Genomic DNA, 14,716 nt, shown 5'->3' with positions numbered 1-14,716 from the left:
CAGGCAGAAGCACTTGCATGCACATCATCTCTATGGGAAAATGCCATTTGAGGGTGGATCCACAAGCTCATATTTTTCATGATACACTTGGTGATTACAATCAAACACCAGCCTAGTTGTTTGAAATGCTGTCATGTCTTCGCTCTCTTTGTGACAACTTTCTCAAGGACATGTAAGCATTACTTGACCAAAGGGGGGAATTAAGTTATGTGCTAAGCTTGTTGCATTATCATTAGCATATGAAGGGGTTTGTCTGTTAGGAGAGACATTAGAGAACAGCAACAGTCAAGAATCTCTCTCTCTTTCTCACCACCCCCCCCCCCGCAATCCTCAGGTTTCTTAGAATCATAGAATGGTAGGGTTGGAAGGGGCCTACAAGGACATCGAGTTCAACCCCCTGCTGAATACAGGAATCCAAGTCAGAGCATCCCTGACAGAGGGCTTTCCAGCCTCATCTTGAATGCCTCCAGTGTGGGAGAGCCCACCACCTCCCTAGGTCATTGGTTCCATTGTTGTATTGCTCTAACAGTCAGGAAGTTTTTCCTGATGTTCAGCCGGAATCTGGCTTCCTGTAACTTGAGCCCATTATTCCGTGTCCTGCACTCTTGAATCCTGGAGAAGAGATCCTGGCCTTCCTCTCTGTGACAACCTTTCAAGGACTTGAAGAGAGCTATCATATCCCCCCTCAATCTTCTCTTCTCAAGGCTAAACATGCCCAGTTCTTTCAGTCTCTCTTCATAGGCCTTTGTTTCCAGTCCCCTGATCATCTTCGTTGCCCTCCTCTGAACCCTCTCCAGTTTGTCTGCATCCTTCTTAAAGTGTGGTGCCCAGAACTGGACACAGTACTCCAGATGAGGCCTAACCAGTGCTGAGTAGAGGAGAACTAGTGCTTTCCAGGATTTGGAAGCTATGCTTCTATTAATGCAGCCCAAAATGGCATTTGCCTTTTTTGCAGCCACATCACATTGTTGGCTCATATTCAGCTTGTGATCGACAACAATTCCAAGATCCTTCTTGCCTGTAGTGTTGTTGAGCCACATATCCCCCATCTTGTAACTGTGCATTTGGTTTCTTTTTCCTAGGTGCAGATCTTGGCATTTACCCTATTAAATGTCATTCTGTTGTTTTCTGCCCAGCGCTCCAGTCTATCAAGATCACTTTGAATTGTGTTTCTGTCTTCCAAAGTATTAGCTATCCCTCACAATTTGGTGTCATCTGCAAATTTGATCAGCATTCCCTGCACCTTCTCCTCCAAGTCATTAATAAAAACGTTGAAGAGCACTGGGCCCAGGACTGAGCCCTGCGGTACCCCAATCGTTACCTCTCCCCAGTTTGAGAAGATCCCTCTTCATTTAGTCAAAAACCACATTGTTGCTCCCTTTGTCCCTGGCAAACCCTCCCAATTATATCATATGGCAAAGCAACGTCTGCTCATGGAATTATGCAAATCAAGCAAATCTGCAACATTTTATTTATTGTGCACAATGCAGCTTGATTACGGGATGTTGAATATCCGTGTGGTGGCAGTTATAAGCTGGGCAGAGAGAAAATGTAGAGCTTTGGCCGGAGTAAAAACAAATCTGAAAACAAGACATACCATGGGCTGTGATGGACTAACCAGTTAAACTAAAGTACTTGGATTGTCTGTGATAGAAATAAACCAGCTGAAATCCAAATTCTTTAATTTCTGGATTGGGCTGAATATTGAGGACAGTGGTGACAGGATCCCAAAGAGAGGAAACAAAAGCTAGGGTCTGATGTTTCCTTGGTGATGCGAATGGCTCTTCATTTGGAGGGAGAAGTTGACAGCTGTTCTGGAGCTTGATTGTATAAGCTGCTCTATGGGGTTCTGTTATATGGGAGGTTTCAATTCCTTTCCAAATGGATTTTGGAGGTGGATCTTGTACCAGGGAGTATAACCCATTTTGCACCAGTGCACAGGCAAGCAGGGAAGGCAGCAAAATTCTTACATGACACATTCCTGCTAGTCCAGAGTAGCTGGAGGCATTGAGAAGGCCTGCCAGCTGCATGTTACTGGGAATGTTGAAAAGAAAGATGGGGTGGGGGGATGCCCAGGAGGGTGGACGTCTGCAGTCCCAAGAGAGGTGACTTAGCTGTGCTTAGCTAAGGCCAGCAGCTGCTAAACCTACGTCACTGTCAGCCGGCAGTAGGGGCTGCTGATAGCTCTAGCCCAGTGGAAAACATTCTGTAACATGCAATACAAAGAAAGGAATGGATGGCAGCTATTTTTAGAGTGGCAAGTTTACATAACAGGCATCGGTGAATCTGTCCTAAAGAAACCAAAGGCCTGGGAATAACGAACGGAGCTGAATTCTTGTCTCATTAATAGGATTTGTTTCCTTGGCCCTTGACTTCAGTTCACATTTACTTCAAAGCGGCACCCAGGGTGTTCAACATCATTCCCTTTGGTTCCGTAAGGCCAAGATCATGGTCTCCTAAACCCAGCAGCTATTCTGACGTTTGTTCAAATGTCAGTGTTTCCACTCAGCTGCTCCCAGAGGGAGGGAGGAACAGGAAAATGCAGAGAAAGAAATGGATTCTCTTTTTCTGCTTATCCTCACACTATTGAGGGAACCAATAAATAAACAAACATTGACAGCAAGGTCAGCTCTCAGCACCTGTTACAAGGACTGTTGCAAGGTCCTGAGTTTTGGAGAGCTCTGCTACACAGAATGAGCTGTCAGTAATTTGATGGTACTAGATCCTCTTGCTTTCCTCCTCTCCTGAAGCCAAGCGACTGGTAACAATGCAATTAACACAGTTTTCCTGTCTATTCCTTGGCATCTGAGCTCAAGCACCAAAAGCCAACCTCACTTAAAAGGTCTTGCTATGCTTCTGAAAGACATTCAGGCAGATCTTGCAGGAAAGCAGGTTCCACAAACATTGGGCAGCTGCTGAGAACACCAATCTTTACATGCGCTTCATGCATAGATGTGTTGTTGAGAAGTTGCTCTCTGCCAATTTGAGAAATGGTGATGGGCAGAGAAAATCTCCTAGGTATATCAGGGAGCTGCCTTATACCGAGTCAGACCACTGGTCCAATTAGCCCAGCATTGTTGACGCTGGGCTCCTTCACACTGAGCTTTCATCCCGTGATTGAGATTGCTCCTTCACGGACGTTTGCAGGCTTTTTACACGACACCGTGATCATTCAAGGCGACTCCTGCACTAAATGCCCTTTGTTCCGTTTTTAAATAGATCGCAGATAATGAGCTATCAAATTACCCCGTTGTGTTCCGCTTCAGTTGCCCCCGTGAAAAGAGGAAAAGCGGCAAGAAGAGGAGCGAGATCAATGAAAGATCATGGAAGACTCAGATCTGGGGAGAAGGAGGGGGAAGGGCGTGGGGGGGAAGGAAGCACGTGAAAAAGGGAGTTGTTGTGATCCTGTATTTAAAACAGAAGCAGAAACCCCTGTTTTAAATGCAGGATTTTAGGCTCGTGTAAAGATGCCCACTGACTAGCAGTGGCTCTCCAGGGTTTCAGGCAGGATTCTTTCCTAGTCCTACCTGGAGATGCTGGGGATTGAACCTGGGATTTTCTTCATGCAAAGCAGCTGCTTCACCACTGAGCTATGCCCCTTCCCTAACCATTAAGGTATTTACAGGTTGTAATTGTCCTGAATTGCACCCAGAAGACATTGGGGAGCAAATGTAGCTGCTGAAAGCACTGCCTTAATGTGCTTGTGGCGGCCCACTTTTTGTAGGAGGTAAGGCACCTTATTTTGCACGTGCTGAAGATGCTGAACATCCATCAGGCACAGATCTGAGTGCCATGTTTCACCATATCCAGTCCCAAGGAGCCAAAGCCCAGTAACAAAGCATACAGCTTCCTTGTGGTCTCCAGCACCACAATGGACATCTTTTAAGGGATGGGCTATTTGTCTCTGCATCTGTGTCTTTCCACCCCTATTATTATTGTTATTGTTATTATCATTATTAATTGTTTATACCACCTTTCATGTACAGATACAAGGTGGTACTTCACAGATATACATTCTATTCAGGTAGTCTTGTCTTCACAAGCACCAAACTGGGGTAGAATCCAAAATCTGTGCAGGAAAAGAGAGGCAAATCAGCTCCAAGTCCCCCAGCTACCAGACTCCTAATGAAGTCTGTGCCATCCTGCAGGCTGCTTTCTCTTCCGCATCTGCAGCATTTTTTAAAACGGGCGGTTAGTTAGAACTGCATATGATATCCATCAGAAACACGGAGGAAGCCAGGCCCGTGCAAATAGTAAAGAAATACATCCTCAGTCTGGATTCTGAACAGTGATTGACACTTGAGAGGTGTGGTATGTGAACAGCAGTAGGGAGAGCTATTTAAGAAACCAGCATCCCAAAAGAGCACAGATTGAGAGCAACAAAAAATGAAAAGTGACTGAAGCAGCTCTCTGCTCCTGATGAAGAACAAGTTGCTTGGCAGAAGCTTGGAAAGAAGACTAACTCTGGTCCGCAAGTGACAGAGCTTAGGGATCCACTCTCCTCTCTGTCAAACTAATTTGTGATTAGAGGGTGGGGGTCTTCCCTTGTACCATGTGACTTGGCCCATTTGCTTGAATCTTCTGGAGCTATTTGCTGTGTGGGCATTTTTCAGCAGCATATCTGATCTTTGCTTTTGGCACCACTGTAGTCTGGAAGGTATTCAATGATCTGCGATGTGGAAGGATTGGCTCCTGCCTTTTGGGCAGGGTCAGGGAGCAGTTCATTTGGATGGGTCTTTGGGGCTTTTCCAGTACCAAGATTTTAAAATAGCATTTGTCATAATGAGGTAGAACAGGTAGCTAGGTTTGCAGCTATAAAAAGAGTAACATTCCTTCGTAATGCACACATTGTGTTACTTCAGGTGGATAGTGGGCTAATCTTGTCCCAACACCACTCCCCTGCTAAAATACATATAATGCAATACATAACAGAGGATTACCAAGTTTTTATAATGATCCCAAGATCTTAACCAGAATGATTACTTTTAGAATTGAGCAATTTTATGGAAAGCTACATCACACTGAGAGCTTCTATGAACTCTTAGATTTTTCACTAGTCTTCTGTAATGTGTACACTTACCAGGCTGCTTTTCATTAGCGCTACCAGTTCACGCGCTTGGTCTGGGAGATTCCTATTGAAACAGAAAAGGAGATTGTTCAAATATGTGCCTTGAAATGGCAAGCTCAATGGAGCCAACCAACATTTTGATGTGTTTAAACTGCCAAGAACTGCATCACAACATTTGGAGAAGTGTGAAATCTGTTAGATGGCTAAGTTTCAGTCTGTGAATTAGTTCAAGATGTGCAGATCAGGTCGTTTTATATAGGAATTCACAAAGATAAAATTTCTTAAACATCCTTAATTTAAGATTGAGTTTGGGTGGCTTCTCTTCCTCTTTCAGCGAGGGATGGGTGAGAAATTCATTTGACTTGCTGCATTTTAATGCTGACTTACCTAATTCTCACTTCCCAAACCAATATGCGACCTGAAATGCTGTTACACTTTGATATTTGCACTTCTCCAAATTTCGTAATTCAGTTCTTCCATCAAATAACGCATACAAAATGTGTATATTAGGGGAAAATGCACACATAAATGCTTATACTGGTGAAAATAACATAAAAATGCATTATATCAGGGGAAATTGTTGGCAAAAATACATACAATAGACAGAATTACATACCAAAAATGAATTTTCATGCCAACTTCTTAAAACAATTGTACACAGATGCAGAAATGGGACAAAACAAATTTAAGATTGGAAAAATGAGAAACAGAGAAACTGATATTGACAGATTCAATTGCCACTTCAGGGACAATAAGAGCTGCACAAGGAAAGAAATTCTTCATAAGCAAGAGGAGCAGATTTAGTATACAATCCTTGAAACGGTGGCTGCACAGGTGACTAGTGCAAACTGCAAAACACCCCCAGCCTGCCCGCCTGCCAGCATGCCTGTGAAAGGCATGTCTGCATTCCGATCCATTATTTTTGTTGAAGGATTGGCTCTGACAGACCGCATTTTAAGTTAAAGCTCTAAATTCTCAAGGCTGCACTTGGAAGCTCTGAACTATTTCACAGCCATGGTACCTAACCTCTAACTCCCTGTGCAGTCAATTTAGTGCTTGGTGAAAGGTGATCAATTGAGGACCTCAGTGTCTCAGGCTGCCAAATGCATTCAGACAGGTACAATATTGCAAAGATTTTCTAGCAAGAGTTTATACATAGATTTTAGGTCAGGCTGATATCCCAGAAGGAGAGGAGTTGAAACAGATAATGAATCGAACCAGCAAATTATCTATGGAAATGTCAAACAAAAATTAATTTAACTGGGCACTAGACGCTCCTGAAAATCATTCAGCCCTGGGATTCATGAGATATGGGTGCGTGAGGTCTGCCCATAATGAATCCCATTTCCATGGCCAGTGAAAGTAAAACCAAGCAAAGGGCTGCTACTCAGAGATCCCACCCTTTACCGCTGCATAATAGGAAAGATCCTTGGACAACTACTTTGCCACCATATCTTGAGCCATACTACATGCTGCTTTCCTCATCTGGCACTTAATTTCCCCCAGCACAGGGTGCCTAGTGGTGAGAATCATGGGAGTTGCAGCCCAACACATCTGGGGGGCACCAGGTTGGGGAAGAGCTTTGATTAAAAGAATCTTCCAAGAATGCTGTATAAGGAAGATTTGTTTATTTATTTAAAAGAATTACCACCCTTTCCCCAAGGTTCCAGGGTAATTTGCAAAATAACAACACTAGCAGTATGTACAGGAAACACTGATCAAATCAAGGCTCTGGAGATGTTAATACAATAAACAACTAGTGGAATAATTCATATTAACAAAGACCCTCAGCTTTGGGACATAGTTTAGTTTGATTTAACATGGTGTTTCAGTGGTTCTTCATTTCATCCTCTTCCTTGCCCAAAAGTGTCTTACCGAGCCATGGCCCCTCCCACTGCTAAGTTGAATCCAGCAGTTTCTTTCTGGGTGCCAGTGGAGAAGCCAGTAAGATTTGGATTAAACGTTTTCAAAATATCTGGCAGAAAAGGAGAAACTCAAGGTAAGTCTCTGTGCAATGAATGAGAACCACATTTTACAAATGTGCCCGTAATTGCAGCTGATCAATTAGTGGAAAAAAATATTGTAGAAAAGAGGACAGAATCTTTTCTACCAAGTTCCTTGGTTCTATTAGCATTGGCAGAGCTGCTGATACAGTCCAAAATGTCAATCTTGAAGGGCAATCATATTTTGACTTGGAGATATTTTCCTCCTTTTAACTGGCCTGTACGAGTGAATCGTACATGTCTGCAATGAACACACTACATACTCCCAAAGAGGTCTGCACACATTACATTCTTTTCACACATTATATTTTACTTCCACAGAACTTGTTTTTGTATAGGAGCAAAATCTGTATTGTGGGAAGTGGGTTTAGTTTTTCCACCATGAATCCACTGATCAGGTAACCACTACCTGTATCAACTGCTTAATCAGTATACTGTCCAAAAAAGAACACTCACATTGCATTGCATTGCAAGGAGTAGAAAGCATTCATTTACCTACACAGAGATCATGTAGGAAGCATATACTACGCAAAGTGGCTCTAAGGCCCAATTTTGTTGCTGCTTTTATCTTATTGTACGCTGAGCAGCATGTCAACACAGCACATTCAATGATCAATAGTCAACTGGGAGAATGCTTCTAGATGGAGGGCTCCTAGCACCACTAATCAAAAGTCATTGTGCACCTATTCCATCTCTTCCTCCTTAATGGATTTTTTCCTGGTAAGAAAAAAGACAGAAGAAGCTTTGACAAAACACATTGGAGTTACAAATTGAAAACAACAACGTCTGCCTCCCACTCTGCAACATTTTGTGAATGGAGGGCAATTACACCATAAAGGGCTAGTCCCGAAGCACCCAGGGATAGTGGCCTAGTCCAGAAGCACCCTGGACTACTTAACTATCACACTGACTCTGGTGCTTTACATTACTTAAATCAAGACTAAAGCCTAATCACTAACAGATTAGGGCCAAAACAAACATTACTTTAAACGTGCATCTTCTAGCTACATCTTTCTCCCCCTTTCATTTTTACTCTAGAGTAGGGCCCCAATCTGGATTGCAGGGCCCCCAATCTGGATTGGGATCCTAGTGTGGGGAGTAGGGCGGCTTTTAAGATCTGGACTAGGCCCACTGGGCCTACTCTAGAATCTTTTTTTAAAACACAGCTGCTAGACACACATTTAAAGTAAAGTCTTTTTTGGCCTTTAGAATCCTCATGGGCTAGAAAAGCAGATAGTTCATGCTCTACAGGACACCATCAGCCTACCTCATTCACTGAGTGGGCGGGGGGGGGGGTGTTTCCAGACAATGAGGTCTTCCACTCATAACCTTCACATGTTTTCCCAACACCACTTCTGTCTTTTTTCCTTATCCCAGAAAATTTGTTAAGCAAAAACAAAAAAAGGAAAAAAAATGTTGTACAATGCCTTCTCACTGGTAGCACTAGGAGTCCTCAGTCTGGAAGCATTCTCTTTCTCCAAGGCATCCATACAACTACGGCACACAGCCCTGGAATTTTTGGCATTCAAGGTGGCTGCCTGGTTTTTTTCTATAGCTGGGCCAGCCCTGTACTGTATTTGTATTCTTAGCATTTGTTCCAAGACAGAATCAGAGAGGCATTGGCTATGTTGGGATTGTAAATGAACACTGTCATGCGGGGCTTAATTTTTTTACTTCCTCTTGGAACGAAACCACAAGTTGCGGTAACATCTGAAATGCCAACTGTGGCTTAGGGGATCCCTTGCAAAGGAGGACCAAACCATAGAAGATTCACTCAAATAACAGATAGCCAGTGTGTATGTCATGGTAAACGATGGTTTGCTTCAAGGAGGAAGTAAGGAATTAAGAACTGCATGCAAGGAGGGGAGGGAAGAGCACATGAAGACAGCACTTGCTCACAGTTCTTCAAATCACGGTTTAGGCGGCCTTCCTCAACCTGGTGCCTTGATATGGCCACTGGCCATGGTGGCTGGGGATGATAGGAGTTGTAGTCCAACACATCTGGAGGGCACCAGGTTCGGGAAGGAGGATTTAGAGTATTGTCTCAGCGTGCCTGTGAACTTTCCTCTTCCATGCTTTGATATGTCTCATGCTACTCACTAGGTAAAGTTGTGTGAATCTCCAAGGTTCCATCACTTCCACTGCTATAAAGAGGATAACACAGAATCAGTCAGTGGGATTAATACCATATCAAGGATATGCCATCTGTCCTACAAATATAGCTGTATCTGCAAGGGTGGAGGAGAGATGGATTTTGAACAAAAGGCAAAAAATACACAATCCCACTTCCAGGCCAAGATAAAAGGATAAACTGTGGAGCACATGTGAATTAATGGAAAGTATTGAAAGATTTCAAATCAAATAAAAGGTGGATTATCCCAATGTCTGAAGAAGCAAGGTAATTTAAGACACTGCGCAGCTAGCCCCAAATTGCAACATCCAGGTTTCCTCATTTTTGTGTATTCATTGCAGGTATAGCAAGATAAAAACCAGGTAGTTGTCAGGTGACATTTGCTCCAGATATTTGGATAACAATGCCCACCATTTTATTGTATTTTTGCTCCAGATGTTTGTGAAATAATGACCACTGTCTTACTGTGCGCGTTGTTGTTTTTAGTAAAATGATCACTATTACACAAATATGTATGTTTAGGTGCGTGTTGGAGACTTTTTTATTCGCCTCGACATTTGATGATTTGTGATGTCTGTCATTCTGATTTTTAGCTGATGGCCATTGGTTATATTTTAGCATGTTTTAGCTATTTCTGTATATTTATACTGTATATTTTTATATTATGGTTCTTATGGTGGTACACCACCTAGATATGTTTTTACATGACATGCTGTATAAAAATATTTTAAAACAAAAAAAAATCTGTGCAAGGAAGAAAATCTGCAGCAGATATCTGAGTTTATTTAGCCACTTCAAAGCCAGACAGTGTTACATCAACACATAAGTATTTAAGCAAGCTGCCTATTACTTCTTCATAACCTCCAAGCCCATCATGCCACTCCTAGTGGAGGCTTGATGGCTTGGGAGTAATCTCCAGCTTTGATCAATTCAGAAATTATTTGCTGAAATTCAACATGCGATAGAAGTGCTGAAATGCAACTTGTGGTTAAAGATTGCTTGATGGCAGCACATTGTTGGAAGGGTGCCAAGAAGGCCTTTGTTCTTAGAAAAAGAACAAGCTGCATGTTTGGGCATGAGGATATGCTCAGAGTAAAGAATTTAAGACACCTTAAATCAGAGATGAACATAAGAGATGTAATTTTCCCATACACATTCTGTTCTCATTTTCATCTCTACAATGGTCTCAACCTATCAACAAGGTGTCTTAAATTCTTTATTCTAGTCTAGTAGAAAGATCTGGGCACAGTGATTCATGTCTTAATCACCTGTTGTTTAGATTACTGTAATGTGCTCTACATGGGGCTGCCCTTGAAAAGTGTTCAGGAACTACAGTTAGTGCAAAATGCAGCACTTAGACTTTTGCCATGATTGTGCTTTGGAGACCGCATTACACCAGTCTTCACTGACGTTCAGTTTGTTTTCAGGCACAGTTCAAGGAGCCCTAAATGGTTTGGGTGCAGGATATCTCAAGGACCATCTTCTTCCATATGAACCTGCTTCCAATCATCTTTGGAGGCCTTATTATATGTGCTACCACCTAGAGAGGCTAGGCTCGTGGGTTAGTAAGACAGGGCCTTTTCGATAGTAGCACCCTGATTGTGGAACTCCCTCCTGAGGGAGGTGAAATTGGCTCCCTCTTGTTCAGTCAATACTGCCCTGTTCTGTCAAAATTTTCATGCTTAATGTTTTGCTGTTCTTTAATGTTAATGCCGCTCATAAGTGTTATTGTATGGATCTTGCTCCTTTGTTCCTTGGATTTAATATGAAATTTTAATGTTTTATTGTACATTGCCCTGAACACCTGTTAGGCAGAGGGTGCAATTTTATAAATTGAATAAATAAATAGTAGAATGTGGGAGAAATTCTGGCAAATGTTCTACCTCCAGGAAAGTCCTCTCCAAGCTGTTTTTAGATCATTCAAATCATTGGCTTTGGCTCCAACAGCAGCCTATAAAGGGAGAAAAAAAATAACATATTTACATGTGATCAGGTGATGAACAAGCAGTGGAGCAGGAAGGACTCTGTTGTCTCTCCTAAGAGACAAAAATCGAACAACTGGATGACTGTTGCCAATGAGGTCATGAATAAAGTCAACCACAGTTTACCAAATAAATCAGCAAAGAGGCAACCACAAAGAGATGTGAAAGAAAAACGTTTATTTATTAAATAAAATAGACAAGGCAGAGTCTTGTGCTCAACTCTGATGCCTAGACTGTAGCAGTACACTGAATTTTCAGGGGATTCAGTTTTCAACATGAAGGATGCTATTTTGGAATGTCTAAAAATGTTTACTACCCCCTCTACACACATATTTTCATGCTTCCATGCATTTTGCCTCATCTGTTCATGGTAGGGATGCTGGGGAAATTCATTTGGTCCTCTAATTTCAAACTTTCGAGCCAATGTATGAACAAAAACTCAGTTATCCTTCAAAATTCGCACTTCTCTGAATTTTGTAATGGCATTCTCCAGAAAAAAAAATGTGTATATTAGGGAAAGCAATGTTAAAAATACATTATATTAGGAAAATTGGTTACAAAAATATGTACGTTAGGCACAGTTGTGTAGAAAAATGCACATATTAAGGGAAATGTGCACACAATTGTGTACAAATTGTTATGCAAACTTTAAAAAACAATTCTCCAAATTCAGGATGAACTGAACGTAAGACTGGAAAAATTCTCAAAGTTTGGGATGAACAGAATTTAAGACTGGAAAAATGAGAAACAGAGAGAAACTGAAATTGACAGATTCATCTGTTGTTCACAGTCATATTACAGGATTGTTGAGGTCTAGAAGTCAAAAAAATATCAAAAGGGAGGTAATCACGTGGGGAGAGGGGAGAACCACTGAATAGGGCCAAAGTCACATCTGAAAATCTTTTAAATAGAAATCCTGTTGCAAGCTGACATGTTAGACTGAACAGATGGCATCCCAAATTGAGTGGATCTTACCTTTGATTGACCAAATGGAAAATGAATTCTCTTTTGCTAAACTACAGGTGTTAACTTTCCATTGCATTTAAGTTGACACCATAGCATTCTTAAAGAGAACAGAATTCCCCAGTGTGTTACGTGTTGTCGACATACCGTCAATGAGTCACCCAGTGCTGCTACCACTTGGATGTCAGCTGGCTGCAGCCTGTGCACTAGACAAGGGGAAAAATGGAGAAAGGGTCTCACTGACATATGCTGAACTTTGAAATTATGGAGAAGCAAGCCAAGAAAAGAGACATTTAACACTTTTAAAGGTGCAATCCTATGCGCACTTACCTGGGAGTAAGCCTTATTAAATACACAAATTTGGGGGACTTACTTCCAAGTAAATATGCATAGCATTGAGCTGTACAAAAAAAGAATAAATGTAAAAGGCACATCGACAATGCAGAACATTCAGAATACTTGCTAAACAATAACAAATATTTTTTATGAGACATGTTTTCCCAACCCTTCATTATCACTGTTTTCATACTCTGAATTTCATTCCCTCCTTGGGGGGCAATCCTGCATACCCATTTTCATACCCCTGAAGTCACTGGGATTTAAGCAGCCTCACTGTGTGCAGTATTTCCACTCTTATCTATACCCACACCAGCCCTAAAGGTACTTCGGCCGAGATAAGAGACTACTTTCAGAGCTCTGAGAATCCCAGTTTTCATTTTAAAATATGTTTATAGCCTTAATCGATGCAGGGAAATATGCTTTGAAAATGCAATGACCTCCAAAATGCTAAAAGATTAGAAATAAAGAGAAAATGAAAAAGACCACATTTATTTACCAGTTTCTCCTCCCCTGCTCCATGAAAATTTGCAGTTACACAGCACTGAGACTTTTAAAAAGTGAAAGCAAAAAGATTGTATTACTTTTCCTTTCTGCATGCTTTATTTCTCACCTGATGCTGCAGCTTGCTTCATTGCAGTGTTTTCAGGGCATGACAGGTTACTACCCCAGTTCTTAAAGACAAATTTGGTCAACACATAATTAGATGTTCTTCATACGCACTGACACAGATTGAACTTAGAAGAAATCCAGTACTGAGTATTGCCTCAAAGGAAGCCCTGTCTCCAGCCATCTGTATTTGCACAAATCAGCCTCAAGTTATTGCTCTCATTCCCGGGCTTCATACCAGGGGTAGGATAATGCCAAGTGATACTAACTACTTTTGCTTATCATTTATATCGCACTTTAAAAATTTGCAGAGAAGTACAATCTTTATTTTGTTTGCTCTTCAAACAGCTGGATGGGGAAGCACATCATCCTTCCCATTCTGCAGAAAGAACCAAGGCTGAAAAATAGCTACGCCCAAGTTGTTCCCTCAGATCCAGAGGGTATTTTCATTGAGAAACAGCATAGAGAAGGAGGGATAGCTCTCTCCTCTAGCATTGTGGACCCAATCCTCATACTCCCCGTGGCTGCTATTCAAATCTTCTTAAACCGCAGGAGCTCTAAACACAGATCTCCTATAATAATTTCTAACTCACACTCTGCAGATAATCCCTGGACCAGCAGGGGACCAGGTAGCCCATGCAAAACAAGGACAGTAATGCTGGTGTGTAGTTCTCCCACACAACATTAACCATCCCTTTATGGGGAGAGTATCTCAACCTTAGCTTAAATTGAAGTGGGAACACCACTACATCCCTTTGCAGATGTATCCCTATGAAGTGGGCCCATCTCAAAGGGCCCCTAATGTGAAATGTGAAAACATCCTGAAGATAGTAGAAAATTTGTACTATGCTCACATATGTAATGCATAGCAAATGAAAAAGGAATCACCTGGTTTGGTTCCTTGCTGTTGTTGTATGTTCCCAGGAAGGGTTGGCGCTAATAGGGAAAGAAAATAAACATCAAGCTCCAAAGATCAAGCACTGTAGCAAGTAAGAGGTATTGTGGAATTCATTCCCCCAGAACAATCTGCCTCATATAGAATACTGTTATGCTGGTCCAAACACTGGTCTAGTTCAGACAGAATGGGAAACCATGGTCTCTTGCTACAAGAACAAACCTGCATGAGTCTTGGCTTGCACACTCAAACCATCTCTTCCTTCATGTGTGAAGACAGGAAACAGAAAGCTTCCACTTTTGGTTTAGAACTAATCACAATTTCCCTTTAAGTCTGAACTTGTCATTCTCCACTCTCTGTGTGTTTGTGTGTGAGAGAGAAAGACAGAATGAGAGAGAGAGAGAGAGAGAGAAGAGGAGACTGATAGCTTCTGCTTTAAAACAAACTACAGTGCCCCATTATGTCCAAACTTGGGGGACTGTGATTTGTTCTAACTGTAGTTGGTTTATTTATTTATTTATTTCATTTCTATACCGCCCAATAGCCGAAGCTCTCTGGGCGGTTCACAATATAAAACCATGGTTTTATATCCTGGTTTGTTAACTAACAACCGTTAGAACAAACCACAGGCACCCCAAGTTTGGATCTAATGGGGAAATGTAGTTTGTTTTGTAGGTTAATTTGTAAAAAGGCATACCAACTCCAGTTTCATGACTTCAGAGCAAACAG

General features: G+C 41.8%; 1 protein-coding gene across 7 annotated transcripts in view; it reads right to left on the bottom strand.

Moving 5' to 3' along the window:
• The window catches only part of PLB1 (phospholipase B1), a 171,572-nt gene that overhangs the window by 29,825 nt on the left and 127,031 nt on the right, over positions 1 to 14,716 (bottom strand). For all 7 annotated transcript variants that reach the window (XM_084828588.1, XM_084828589.1, XM_084828586.1 and 4 more), the window contains 7 exons: positions 13,981 to 14,028; positions 13,097 to 13,157; positions 12,295 to 12,353; positions 11,086 to 11,153; positions 9,172 to 9,215; positions 6,944 to 7,043; positions 5,081 to 5,132 (listed from right to left, as the gene is read on the bottom strand). In XM_084828588.1, coding sequence (XP_084684714.1) covers positions 5,081 to 5,132; positions 6,944 to 7,043; positions 9,172 to 9,215; positions 11,086 to 11,153; positions 12,295 to 12,353; positions 13,097 to 13,157; positions 13,981 to 14,028 — 432 coding nt within the window. The remainder of the gene's footprint in view (positions 1 to 5,080; positions 5,133 to 6,943; positions 7,044 to 9,171; positions 9,216 to 11,085; positions 11,154 to 12,294; positions 12,354 to 13,096; positions 13,158 to 13,980; positions 14,029 to 14,716) is intronic.

This window comes from Heloderma suspectum, chromosome 1 (assembly GCF_057233095.1).
Source record: "Heloderma suspectum isolate Gila_16-S chromosome 1, 16-S_ref, whole genome shotgun sequence".
Lineage (NCBI taxonomy): Eukaryota > Metazoa > Chordata > Lepidosauria > Squamata > Helodermatidae > Heloderma > Heloderma suspectum.
The sequence above is the reverse complement of the archived record's forward strand: the minus strand, read 5'-3'. Positions and strand labels throughout refer to the sequence as shown.